Raw genomic sequence first — 14631 nt, 5'->3', positions numbered from 1 at the left:
GGAAGGACGTGAGCTCTCTGCCTAAGCTGGAAGCCGGCATTCGTGACTCCTGGGAGAAAATACCCCTCCAGCACCTGAGGAACCTCGCCCTTTCACTTCCAAGATGTCTCGGGTCCGTGAAGAAGTGTAAAGGATACCCTACGAAGCACTAAAGGTAAATAAAATGCATTATTTATATGTTTTTTCATTGCTGAAAGGTTTGTTTCGTAGGAGGGACGCAGGGCGCTCAGTACTTCTGACGAGCACTGTATATATATATATATATGTATATACAGTACAATATAATATATATATATATAGGTCCCGACATTTAAGATGAGAGTGACCAGCCTCACTCATCCCTGAGTGGCATTACATGAGCAATCAACCCCAACCATCCCTTGGATATAAACCTTCACCTGCTCAATCCGATTAGAGTGCAATAATTACCCACTATACCACAAGGCGCCAAAATTTGATTATATTGTTACCACCCTGCAAAGTAAATGGTTTTCTGGTGTACAGAAAACCATTTGGCTTGTCACTCAGAGTAGATTAACCCACAGGCAGAAGGAAGAGGAAAGAATGAAGGAAATAAAGACAGAAGGGGGAGTGTAAAGTCACCCATATGCAAAAGGACAAGGATAGAATGAAGGAAAGAAAGACAGAAGAGGATGGAAGGAAAGAATGATGGAGGAGAGGAAAGGGCAGACATCCAAGAGCAGCTCTACATTGAGTGAGTGGATGGTGAACACCCCCACCTACCACAAAGTACAGTATTTAGCAAACTTATTCTCACATTTTGTCACAACCATCTTGGTCTGAGCTATCTCCCATGCCCCCTGTAACTTCTAGTGGCCAGGAGGATGGTATATCTCCTTAGCAGGTGTTTCCTTAAAAGAAAAGGGAAATGAAAAATACAGCCTTTTGCATAGCCAAAAACTTACTATTCCTTTTGTACAAAGGTGATGGAGCTACTTAATCCAGTTTACTCGCTCAAGGGATTCCTCAGTCCTTTCTCCACTCTAGAGTAGCCCTTTATGCTCTGACAGTTGCAGAGCATCAGAAGAAATTACCCACGTGTAGCCCATATGGGAATCTCTGACACAGGAGTGATTTGTGGATGCTTGAAAGGTGCATCATTGGAATTCATATATTTACATGAAACCATAGGATTGGTTTTGTTTTCCTTTTAAGTATGGTGCAGTGTTACTACACCCTAGCCTTAGTTGATTTTGGGTTGGAGGCCTCATCCCCATATTGCTTTGGTGACTGCAGACAGGTTTGGGTGTCTTCTAACTTAGAGATTCAACTTCCTCCATATGAAAAATAATTTTTCCAGTATTTCCTCTTCCTGGTATGGCAGAGTGGAATGAGAGACTATAAATGTGTCAGCTCGAGGTGTATGCATATCAAGTTCAAGTTTGAGAAAATGAAAGTGGCAGTGATTGTAGCATATGTAGTGTGTGAGGACAGGAGTGAAAGAAAGAAAGACAGGTTTTGGGATGAGCTGAGTGAAGTAGTGGGAGAAATGCCCAAGAGCTATAAAGTGATCATAATGGGGGATATGAATGGAAAAGTAGGCTCTGGTCCTGAGGATGACATAGTGTGTTGTTATGGAGTACCAAGAGAAAATGATAATGGGAAACGACTAAAGTATATGTGTCAGGAGAGGAGGGTGTGCATTTGTAACTCTTATTTCAGACACAAAGATGCACATAGATGTACATGGTATAGAGGGAATGGTGATTGTGTTGAAAGAAGCCAAATTGATTACGTGCTCATAGAGAGGTCTATGATGGGAATGGTTGCTGATATGAGGGCCATAAGAGGATGATGTGGAGTTCTGTCAGATCATATGATTGTGGGATGCAAGATCAAGCTGAGAGGAGTGAGGTGGACCAGGAGAGAGAGGAGCTGGCAGGGAGAAAAACTGAAAGTTGAGAACTTGAGGATCTGAGAAGTGGCAGAAGATTACAAGACCAAAATAGAGGAGGAGTTAGAATCAGTGAATTGGAATTAAATGGATCTGGACAGCCTGTGGAATGCATACAGGCATACCTCAATTTACGAACATACAGTAGGATCTCACCAATAACGTCTGATCGGTGCCGGAAAAACACCGTTATTAGTGAAAACTTTATTTGCTTGACATTAAAATACATGTATAAAGGATTTATTGGTGCTGCCACTGCAGGACTTCTATCCACTTTTCCCACCTGGAACCCTCCTATCACTGTTTTTTTTTTTAGCTGAAATAATATTAGTTATTAAAGCATCATGAGTAATATAAAACTAACCTTAAAGGAGTTATGAGATGTTTGGTATGATGATTGTTTCGAGGCTTGTGTATGGATGCTACTGAAGCATACCCCCTACTCCTCACTGTCCTTGTCCCCACTCCTGCCTCTCACGCCAGGGTCACCCACTTCCATCAACACTTTATCAAACCCCATAAAGTCAAACTTTTCAGGAAAGTCCTCAATGTTATTATCTACTCAACCCATCTCTATTGTTCTTCCTCGGCTGGCTAGCTTTGTGAAAGAGAATGAGTGATGAGTGATTGACGGTGGGCATTCCTCTGATCGTGATACTGTTTCTGGTATTTTCTTGAAATCTGATTTACAAGTCTAGCCATTAGTCATTAATTCTGATGGGCGCTCTCTCTCTGTCTCAGCAGACTTGAGTTGTGGCTGGCGTGCCTACCAGGCATGTTTAATGGTTGCCAATGTTGTATTATTCCAGGCATTGACGAAGAAATTTATGGCTTATTGAATGTTAAATTTCTTCCAGAATGCAGCAACAGTCATTATGTTGAGGGTTGCAGGTATGCCAGGTGGAGCAGGTGAGTCAGGTGGGGCTGTGGAGTTGGAGGGGGTGGCAGATTGTGAGTCAGGTGGGGCAGTGGAGGTGGAGGGGACGGAGGTGGGCGAGCCAGGGGAAGTGGTGAGGGGTGGATCCTCCCTCTCCTCCTTGCTACTGCTCACATTTTCGGTAGTTTCCTTCATGTCGTCTTGTTTGTCTGTTTCATTCCTCATCTTGTTATGGACATATTTGCAGTATAACAACTTGACATTCGTGAAATAACCGTTATTTAAGTGAATCCAAACATTATTATAGAAACTGGGTACCGGTATCTATTCTAACTTACCGTTATTGCCGAAAATGTTATTATCGAAATCGTTATTGGTGAGATCCTACTGTAATTGGTTCCAAGAGGCCGTTCACAAGTTGATTTTGTTCGCAAAATGAAAATCCCGTACAGTACTACACGTACAACATAAAAAACACTGTACTGTTCATTGATCTGTCGATAGGGTTTTAAATGTTCTAAGCAGTTTATATTGTATTATGAAATATAAATGCTTATATTAACACAAGAAATACACAAGAAAAACATACAATATATGACACAACTCTGTGCCTGCTATTGTCCGATGCCTCTTTACAACTGACGAAAGATGATGGAACGTTTACCACCTGTGAAGATGTGGATGTGGCAAGCATTTCATTGTGTTTTGTTAGTTGTAAATACACATAGGACATAAGCAATAACACAGTTATCTTATAAACATTACCATAGCTCACCTGAGGGCAGACAGCAGGACTTGCAGGAAGTGAGAGGAGGCAGGTGGAGGAGTGGAGTTAGTTGGAAGATGCAGGTAAGGAGAGAGCAGTGGGCGAGTCAGAATTTTTGGGAGGAGCAGGCTGAACACGCTTTATTATTTCAAGCTTTTGTTCCATGGAGATGGCACGTCACTTCCTAGATGAGCCAGAAGCGCCACTATTAACATGCTTGCATTTATCAGCCATATTAAATGGAGTGAAAGTACTAAAAGCACAATGAACAGTGATCCTCTCTCCTCCAGGTGAACAAAACAAAAACAGTAGATTGTGGGTTAGCCACCTCGTCACCCGCCTCGCAACTACTGTCACCTGCCACGTTCAAAAGCGGTTGAAATGGGATGCTACAAGCTAAATTAGATTTTCGTGGTTACATTTGTACCTGTGAAATGTTCATTATTTTTTTCGTGTTCGCATCTGTGAAATGCTTAGATCTTGAATGCTCATGAGTTGAGATAAGTTTGTATAGGGATTGCTTTGTGAGGAATGCAAAAGTGATATGTGGTGTGGCAAGAGTAACAACAAAGAAGAAAGGTACAGCATGGTGGGATGAGGAGGTTAAGAGAGCGGTGGAAGAAAAGAGGAAGAAGTGGCTAAAGTGGTTACAGGCCAAGGGTTCAGTTGAAATATGGACTGACTGTGTTGAGAGGAAGAAGCACGTAAAGAGACTAGTGAATAGGAAAAAGAAGGAGGTAAATGATGATCTAGGAAGAAAAATGAATGCAAACTACTCTGAAAATGGGAAGTTATTCTGGAAAAAGGTCCGGAAATGTAAAAGTGAAAGCAAAAGAAATGTGATGGTGTGAAGGATGTAGGTGGTAGATTATTAACCCATGGGGATGAAGTAAGGACCAGAGTGATAGAATATTTTGAAAGCGTGATGAATGGGAATTGAGAGAGCTGTGTGGCAGTAAACATGATTGGTTTTGGGGGTGTGCAGAGAAGGAATGCAGTACCAGGAGACACGACACTTGCACAGATGAAGAGTGCTGTGAAGCGGCTGAAAAATGGGAAAGCAGCTGGGTTCGATGAGATGTATGCAAAGATGCGTAAGTATAGTGGAGAGAGTGGAATGAAGTGCTTGTTGGAGATAGGTAAGAAGGCATGAACGAGTGAGACTGTGCCTGCAGAGTGGAAAAAGGCTGTGGTTGTACCCCTGTACAAAAATAAAGGTGAGTGAAGTGAGTGCAACAATTATCGTGGCATCAGTTTATTGAGTGTGGTAACGAAGGTATATGGAAGAATTGTCATAGAGAAAGTAAGAGAGATATCATCAGTCCTAGTGAGTGATGAACAGGGTGGCTTTAGGAGTGGCGGAGGATGTGTGGATCAAATATTTGCAGTGAGACAGATAGCAGAGAAGGCTTATGAGAAGGACCATAAGGTGTTTGTGGCATTCATGGATCTGGAAAAAGCATATGACAAAGTAGACAGAGAAGGAATTTGGAAAGTTTTGCACATGTACAGTGTAGATGGTAAGCTGCTAGGTGCCGTCAGGAGATTTTATGATGGTAGTGAGGCATGTGTAAGGGTTAATGGGCATCTAAGTGAATGGTTCACGATCAGTGTGGGCGTGCGACAAGGTTGTGTGATGTCCCCATGGTGGTTCAATATATGTATGGATGGGGTGATGAGAGAAGTAAAAACATGAGTAATGGAGAGAAGGATGGCTTTGGTAATGAATGGTGATGGATGGCATATCTCAAATTTGTGTATGCTGATGATGCAGTACTGCTTGCAAGTACCGGACAAGTACTTGGTAGGCTGGTGCAGAGTTTTGCTGAGGTCTGTGAGCGTTGTGCCTTGAGAGTAAATGTAGAAAAGAGTAAAGTGATGGTTATTGAGAGGAAGGTGACTCCCAGTAAGATGTTACAGTGAATGAGAGAGACTGGAATTGGTGAGAGAGTTCAAATACCTTGGTACAGTGATAGAAGAGAGGAAGATGTGCAGGAGAAGTTGAAAGTAGAGTGACACAAGGAAGAAAAGTAGCTGGTGCAATGAAGGCCTTGATAAGAAATAGAGGCTTGAGTGTTGCAGCTGCACGAGGCTTACATGAGGGAGTGTTAGTGCCATCTTTAACATATGGATGTAAGATTATGTTGTGGCATGAAAATGAAAAAAGAGTAAGAGCAGTGGAGATGGACTGCTGAGGAATGTATGTGGAGTACAGAGGGTGGATAGGATACGAAATAACTTGATTCGTGAAAGATGTGGAGTGAGGAAGTCGGTGGACACCAGAATCGAAGAGAGTGTACTGAGGTGGTATGGTCATGTGGAGAGACTGGATAACAATAGAGTGGTGAAAAAGGTATATCTGAGCGAATTTTAAGGAGGGAGGAGGCGAGGTAGGCCAAGGAGAAGGTGGAGAGATGTGGTGGGTGAGTGTGTGAGGAAGAGAGGTTTGGAAGTTGGTGAGGCTGGGGAACTGACAAGATATCGAGCTGGCTGGATGAATGTTATGAGGAAAAGTGCATGATGAGGGATTTGGCACCCCTTTTTAACGTGGCAGCATCTGGATTGACTCTGTTGGATACGTTTATGTGAAGCTACAGAACGTGGTGAATGTTTTTGGCATATCCGATAGAGCCAGGATTCTGGGGACTTGAATGATGAGTGAATGGAAGCATGGGCTATTGGATTGGGCAGATCTGGGTTGTCTGGACATTGCTACTCCTCACCCTGCCCTAGGGTGGGAAAGGATGTGCGGATGATGATGATGATCGATGATGATGATGATGATGATGATGATGATGATGATTATTTCCTCTTCTGAAATTAGCACAGTTTCCTTTAGTTATTTAAGATTACAGTGTTGTGATTTTACTGTACAGTATTTAATATGTTGTCAGTTGGAAAATACTATAATCTCAAACACACCCAATCAGGTGCTTCAAGCGAGAATTCTCTGAAGCCGAAGCCCTGGCAATGTGGGAGGCTTGCTGGAGCAACTACCAGACTGATTACTTCCACCTCTTCCTTGTAGTGGCCATTGTCAGCAAATTTGGTAATGATGTGGTTGACCAGAATCTTCGTCCTGACGAGACTCTTCTCTACTTCACGTCACTAGCCAACCACATGGATGGCACTGTTGTTTTACAAAAGGTGAGAACTCAGCTTCCTTAGTCCTTGAAAGAGATTTCTGTTCTTGGTGGGTTATTGGCTAGTCCTAGAAAACAGTGATTGACTCCGTGTGTGCACACATGTGTGGATATGCATCCATAGCTGTATTACACAGGATTTGAGCTAAGCTCTTGTTGTCCTGTCTCTATATCTTAAATTATCCAGTCTGCTTGTAAACATACATATGTTCTTTGTTTCACCACCACCTTTTGTGTTCCAAACATCTTTACTTATGCTTGGGTAAAAAAAATTTTCATATCATTTAACATTTTTCTGGGCTGATGACACACTGACACGTCATTTGTTGGCCAATCGATTTTGGACCGGTGATGCGGCACTGTCATTTGTTGGAGTGATTTTTCATAACTCATATATGTGACATGGCATTTGGTGAACACAGGCAACATAGCTTCATTTTGATGGAAACTCCTCCCCGGCCAGGGAATGAGGTAGAAAAGTTACGCAAGGCAGGCCTGGGAAAGTGTTAAACATCTACTCTTCAGCTTTTATTCGTGTCCTCTTGTCCTTCCATCATCGTACGGATCTTCTCTATTCTCCTTTTCCAGTTTTCTAACGCCTTTAACCCATCTGTGGCTGCCGGCGTCAAATGGCATTTTACCGTAGCATGGCCGCCAGTGTCATTTGAGTGTGGCTTATAAAAAACAACGAAAGTTTTTGGGAAGTGAACGAATGTTTTGAACGTCTTGAGACTGACCTACACTACACTCCCTACACCCCATCAAGCAGTTCAGAGCCGTATGTTGTGATGAGTAGATTTTTTATTTTATTGCTGATGGCCATGCCTAAACAAGCACAACTACACCCATTAGCTCGACCCAGACAGAAAATATCATCTTTTTCCTCCCTTGCAAAACACACACAACCACCCTGTTTACGATTATGAATAAATACGGGCATAAACAAAGACATGATACTAAGAGAAAAATACATATTTGTCTTCGTATCATTACCTATTTGCCCAAGTTTGTTGTACTGGTTTGGATCATTCACTGCATTGCGACTTGTAGAAAACTGTGAAAACTTCTGGGAAGTGAACGAACATCTGGGACATGAGACTGACCTTCACTTCATGCTCTCACACCTCATTTGTCAGTTCACCACCTGGTGCTGTGAGGAGTGGATGTACAAATTTTTGGTTGTGGTCATGCCTAAACACACATACTTACACTCATTATCTCGACCCAGACAGAAAATATAATTTTTCTCCTCCCTTGTGAAACACACACAACCACCCTGTTAACGGTTATAAATAAACACAGGCATAAACAGAAAATACATGAGGATAAAAGAAAAATTAATTTTTGTTTGGTATTGTTACCTATTTGCTCAGGTTTGTTGTATGTTTTGAATTGTTTTACATATTCTTTGTCTTTTACAAGCATAACAGGAAAGTTTTCCGTGTTCACGTGATGCTTTTGTGGGTGGAGAGGCCATGCTTCCCTTCCTGCTAATCAGCTCGTGTGAGGTGCGAATGGCAGGTCATCTCGCATTTCAGCCCTCACTGTCCAACCTGTACATTCAAGGGATGACGTTTATATCATTTAGGTCTGAAAACAGGAACTCTCGCCTCCCTTTTTCCAACAAACTCCACCACCCAGACTACAAAAATAAGTCGATAATACCATAAACACTAAAAAATGCAAAATAAGTTCATATACAGGTACAGTATATATTTTTAAAAATTCATACCTCGCATATTGTGTACTGAAAAACTTCAAATTATAGTTATTTCACACCTTTTCAGCACCATTGACAATGTTTTTTGGTAAAAAAAAAAAAAAAGGGCGATGTTGCGTCACTGCAATACCTACGTGTGACTAGTATGAGTTGCCTAAACGTACACAACTTCCGTGTTCGATTGCACACCACAGGATGGGTCTAGGAAGCTGAAATTTGCACTGTCAGGTGCATCAGAACTTCCTCTTCAATATGGCAAGAAAAAAAAAAACTTTGAATAATAGTTGCGGGGTCAGCCTGTGGGGCCTGACAAATTCCACATGGTTGGCCACGGAGGGGTTAAACATCGTAATCAAACCTCCTTCTCTCCTCTCTCACTGAGTGTTGGTAACTTCAGCCTCTTCAGACTCTATAAGACAATTCTGTCAAACTTGGTAGCATCCTAGTTGCCATCTTCTGTACGTTTTCCGATTACTAACATGCTTTTTCAAATGAGGTGACCATATTACTGTTGGGTATTCTACTTTTGCTTTTATCATGGACAAAATTATTTCTCTCAACATTTCTTCATCCAGATAGCTGAAAGTAAGTCTCACACTTGCCATCAATCTGCATTCCCCGCCAGTGGTCTTATTAATATGTTCGCTGGTGATAGATTGTCTTGTATGGTGACTCCTAGATCTTTCTCTTCTCATGCTTTGCTGATTCTCTCTCTTCCCATTTTATACTCATAACTAGGTCTTTTGCCACATTATCCTATTTCTAGGCCATGGCATTTTTTGTACTAAACTTCATTTTTCCAAATTTGGTTCCAGCTGTACAACTTATCCAGATGATTTTGCAACTCCTCGCAGTTGTCACCATTCTTGATTCACATCATAATTTCTGCATCATCTGCAAACATTTTCATATAACTGCTTAAGCCTTCTGGCATATCATTTACATATACAAATTAAAAAACATAATTGAAGTCAAATCTGAGCTTTGTGGCACTCCACAAGTCACTCATGCATTGAGAATACTTGTCTCTTATAACTGTTTCCCTTTGTCTATATGTCAGTCTATTGCCAGATGCCTTAATCCTGTAAGGGGTGGCCACAAACAAATTGCCTCTGTGTTGCCATGTCCCCTGCCATTTCACTGCCCTTCCCCCAGCTCCCATCCCCCCTCTCTCATATACCTCTCCACTCCATCCCTCCATCTCATCCTCGGCCTCCCCCTTCCTGTCCCCTCCTCCATCTCACTCATATGCACTTTCCTCAGTAGTCTCTCACTCTCCACCCTCCCCACATGGCCAAACCACCTCATGTATTTGTCCTAACACTTTCTATCACATCCACATCCACACCACAATGCCCCTTCACTTCCTCAAATGTCAGTCTCTCTCCATGTAAGTCCATAAGCCCACATGGTCCTCTCAAATAACTCATTTCTACTGCTCTCACCCTTGACTTGTGTCGTTCGGACAAGGTCCAAGCATCACTTCCATGCTTTAGAATTGGTATCACGGTACTATCATGCAGCGACTTTTTTCCCTGCACACTTCCCTATTTCGTATCACTGCTTTCAGAGAACTAGCAACCTTTCTTCCTTGTTATACCCATTCAAGCATTTCATCCTTTAAACTTCCTTCCTTACTCATCATGCTGCCCAGGTACTTGAATGCACTGACATTTTCCACTTCCTCGTTATCCACCCTCATTGTACATTCATTGACTTAATTTCTCTCAAAGACCATAACTGTACTCTTCCCTGCATTTATCTTTAGTTTCTGTTTCTTACACTCCCAAACTCATTCACCAAGCCTTGCAGTTCCCCATCGTCTTCACGTAACAATACAGTATCATCTGCAAACAACAGTAGAGGAAGTTTCCAAACACTGCCCTCTTTCATTAGAGTCATTCCAACATCTACTGCCCTACCTTGAATCTCTTTTATAACCCCATCCATATACAGATTCAACATCCATGGAGACATGACTCATCCCTGTTTCAACCCAACATTCAGATAGAAAAACTCATTCAGTTCACTGTCCACACGCTTTGCAGCCATAGCACCCTCATACATACCCTTCATGGCATTCAACAACTCCCTATATAAAATTTTCCACATTCCTTTGTCTATCCACTCTGTCTAATGCTTTCTCCAAATCCATGAAGTTGGCATACAACTTCTTTCCCTTCTCTAGAAATTTTTCCACTGAAGACCTAAGGATGAATATCTGATCTACACAATCTCTTCCCTTCCTAAAACCTCCCTGTTCTTTTCCAACTAATTCCTCTGTTATTTCCCTAACTCTGTCAATAAGTACCCTACCATACACTTTTTCTATTACACCCAGTAGACAAATGCCCCTATGATTACCACACACTTTTTTTTCTTCCCCATTTCCTTTGTACAGAGGAATAATTATACCTGACTTCCAATCCTCCGGGACTCGACCTTCCTCCCAGGCCAATCTGTACATCTTCCATGTCCGTTCTACTACCACCTGTCCTCCATGCTTCATCATTTCACCACACACACCATCAGTTCCTGGGGCCTTCCCTATTTTAACTTTCTTCATTATCTCCACTGCTTCCATCCTACTGATCTCTTCCTCCCCTCTCACCTCCCTCCTTCTCCCAGACATTCACCAGCCACCTCAGCTTACATTACTTTCATATTCTATTTTTAACAGTTAAAGTGTTTTCTCCATCTGCTCTCTTTTTCTTCTTTCTGCACTATCAATCTGCCATTTTTATCTTTCACTCCCCTGCTAACTTCATTATCACCCTGTCTGCCTCTCTTTACTTCTTTCCAGAAAATTTTCTTACATTCCCTTCACCTTACACTCAGTTTGCTTCCAAATTTCTCATCCACTGTCATCTTACTAATCTTTTCACCTCGCTCTTCGTCTTTACATATAACTCTCTTCTGTCTCTCGGCTTCCTCCATGCCTCTTCCTCCCATCCACTTACTATATGCCTTCTTTTGCACCACAGCTTGTCTCACCTCTTCATTCCACTATGCTGTTCCATGCATCCCCTTTCGTCTTCTCTTCATCCCACATGCCACCTCGCATGCTGCACAGATTTCTCTTGTGAATATCTTGCACACACCATCCACATACCCCATCTGCTCCAGATCTTATTTATCCAATCGCACCTCCACTTCTCTCTCATATTCCGTCTTTTTTTCCATCCTCTTGCAACCTTTCTACTCTCTTTGTATGGACTGCTTCCACCTGACCTTCCTTTATTCTGCTCCTCAGTTTCATTTGAACTTTGACTTTCAACACCACTAAGTGGTGGTCAGAAAGTCCACTCCCCCAACCTCTGCATGCCCTTGCATCCAATACATACCTTCTCATTCTGTCATCCACACACACATAATCAGTCATTGCCTTCTCTTCTTTCAGTTCACCACTCACCCATCTCGTCACTTGCCATGTATACCTGTGGATCATTTTGTGCCTAAAGATGGTATTGGCTATCATTTGTCTTCACACTAAATAATATTCCATCGCATTTTAGCATTTTGCCATTCACTCCTCCTGTAGTTTTTAATCTCGAAGGCAATCTTTTGTGTGCTCTGCACTGAGTTACAAGCCAAATGGTTTCCTGTAGCTAGCATAGGAAGAAACTTTGAAATGCAGGATAATGAGGTGCTGTGAAGTTTTCTATGGTGTCCCTGTTAACTGGGTGGAGAGATGCAAATATGTTGTCCATCCAAGAACCAAACCTTCACACTAATTCTAGCACCTAGTTGTGGTGAGGCACTGTTAGCCACATGGGAACATTGGTTTGCTGCACAGGAAGACCCTGCAGGGGTGATTGCTTGCCTGTGGTTGATGAGTCTGCTCAGTTAGACAGACTGGGGTAGCACAACATCAACTTTATTTCTTACCACAAAGAGTTTTACTGTTCATGGTTAATTAACAGAATATTTGTCTGAATATGTTCTAATGTATTCGGATTCACCCGTCTGAAATTACCCTACCCAGTGAGACAAATATATCTAACCAGACTATAATGTGATACCCACCCCTTCCAGCAACAGTCCCAACACACTTGCTCACCCCATGCACCACACTGATACAACAGACAATCCTTCAACATAACCTCAACAAAAGATCTCTGGTTGTGACCAGTTAAAGTGACCATTTTCCATGTGGTCCACTGAGTTCACTTCCATATGAGCTTAGGATTGCAACAGCAACAACAACAACAACAATAGCCATGGTAGCAAGCAAACAACGTGCCCTGCCAAGGCTGAAATGAGCTAGTGTTTTGTACTGACCCACCCACAATTTATGAATTAACTTTGTATACATGTAGTTAGCCATATTTTATTTCTCTGTTAAAATTTGTACAGCAGTTGACATAATTTTGATGCCACTGGTCTCCTCCAGGCTCGTGGTTTATTACACCAGTATCGTAGCATGAGCCACTTACCCTGCACACTGGTGGGATTATGTGAACTGTGTGGACCTGGGATGTGGGATTCTGGCCATGTGCCAGTAGTAGCCTGTGTTGGACACCCTGACAATCAACCCTGCCCCCTCATGCAGCCCTCATCACATCCACCCATGCAGTCTCCTCAGCAACCACCTTCCTGACACGCCACCAGAAAGGTCCTGCATCAGTTGGTCTTGTGTAAGTGAAGCTATAAGGATGATTGATCTCTGCTCTGTCACCGTCTCTCGCTCTTCCTTCATAGCTACTGTGCATATTCTGTATCCTTTCCTCATCTATTTCAGCCATTTGTTTCATGGCTTCACATTGTAACAACCATCTTCCTCTGCAGTTGATGCAGGAAGCAGAAGTAAGAAATAATGATAACATTCTAAAATTCACCAAAGAGTTCTGTTATTCAAGTTGCTATGTATTTAAAGTTTTAAATTTTCTGAATGATTGGCTTGCAAATGTGTGTGGGAATTCTCTAGTACAGATTAGTGAGAAACAGTTGAGTGTCATAATGCTGCCGAAGTTTATGATGTTATACATTGCAGTATAATTGAGTTACAAAGTAAATTGGCCAGTACTTAAAGACTTCTCTGAAAAACTTGGTTAGAAATTATTTAAGATCAGCGTTAATGATTTTCATTGACATGACCAAAGTACACATCTGAAATCCTCAGGCAGCTAATATTCTAACACAGTGACTTTATTATTAAGTATTACAGTTCATATGAGCGTCTGAAAAAATGAATATTAATTTATTGCTAGAGGTATACATTTTATTTATTATATTATAATGTATTTGCTCAGGTTTATGTATGTCGGGTTTACTGATGCCAAAAACTTTTTCAGATTACATAACCTGCTTGGGAGAGATAGATGATGGTAGTAGAAAAAAACAGGTTTTTGCAAAGTTCAAAACTTAATTTTCCCATCACAGATCACTTGCAGGTACCAAGTTGAGAAACTGAAGGATGCCTCCTTATTACAGCTACCACATACAATAGGTGTTTGTGGAATTAGGGGAACTGCCAAGTATCTCAGACATAGAAGGCTGAAGCAGTGGGTGTAAACAAATCAAAAATTATATAAAACCTTTAGTGAAACCACATTCAGCGTTTCAAGTGAAATTTCCACATTCAAATATATATCACACATAATGGATCTCCCTGGCGTTGTATCTTGTGCAGCATTAGACACACCTTTCTAAATGCTGATGGAATTTACTTTTGTCAGAGCTGATGTGGAGACAATCAGGCATAAGGATTGCAGGTGGGAGGGAGTGTTTGGGTGTTTACACATGTACTGTTTAATGTGTAAAGGAGAATAAACTTATTTTCCTCTCCCCATGTTCAGAGATTACACTTCCAAAGGAGAACAGTTGAACCTCTTCTTTAGTCACCATCAGGCATTTAGAGGATATCAGGGATAACACTTTTTTGACCAGGGAGGCTGAAACTGAGGATGTGAATGATTTTGTTTCTAATTAAATACCTACACTTTGAATTGATTGGTAGTGCAGATGATTCTTGTTTTTTTGGCAGGAGCTTCGCATTGGACTGCCAATGCACAGTATCTTTGCAGTGCGGGTGGGAACTAATTTGCTATGCATTAACATGCCATGGTTTGAATACAGGAGGTAGCTGGAGATTTTACTGTCATGTAAACACTGCCAGGGATGTGGGATGGTCTCCTATGTTATAAATAATCTGGAGTACAGTAACCTAACCTCTGAACCTTTGAGGTCTATAAGGGGCAATATAGTTTG

The 14631-nt window shown here is 41.7% G+C and overlaps 1 protein-coding gene across 1 annotated transcript in view; it reads left to right on the top strand.

Annotated features, from left to right (window-relative positions):
* TBC1D16 (TBC1 domain family member 16) overlaps window positions 1-13021 on the top strand; it is a 140418-nt gene extending 127397 nt beyond the window's left edge. Inside the window, exons 12-13 of the mRNA XM_080281446.1 lie at window positions 6489-6705; window positions 12815-13021. Coding sequence (XP_080137572.1) covers window positions 6489-6705; window positions 12815-13021 — 424 coding nt within the window. The remainder of the gene's footprint in view (window positions 1-6488; window positions 6706-12814) is intronic.
* The last annotated feature ends 1610 nt before the right edge of the window (window positions 13022-14631 follow it).

The sequence above is a fragment of the Coenobita brevimanus genome, chromosome 89 (assembly GCF_032717465.1).
Source record: "Coenobita brevimanus isolate Jiangsu-jjx chromosome 89, ASM3271746v2, whole genome shotgun sequence".
In the NCBI taxonomy this organism is placed as follows: Eukaryota; Metazoa; Arthropoda; class Malacostraca; order Decapoda; family Coenobitidae; genus Coenobita; species Coenobita brevimanus.
This window is presented reverse-complemented; position numbering and strand designations above follow the sequence as displayed.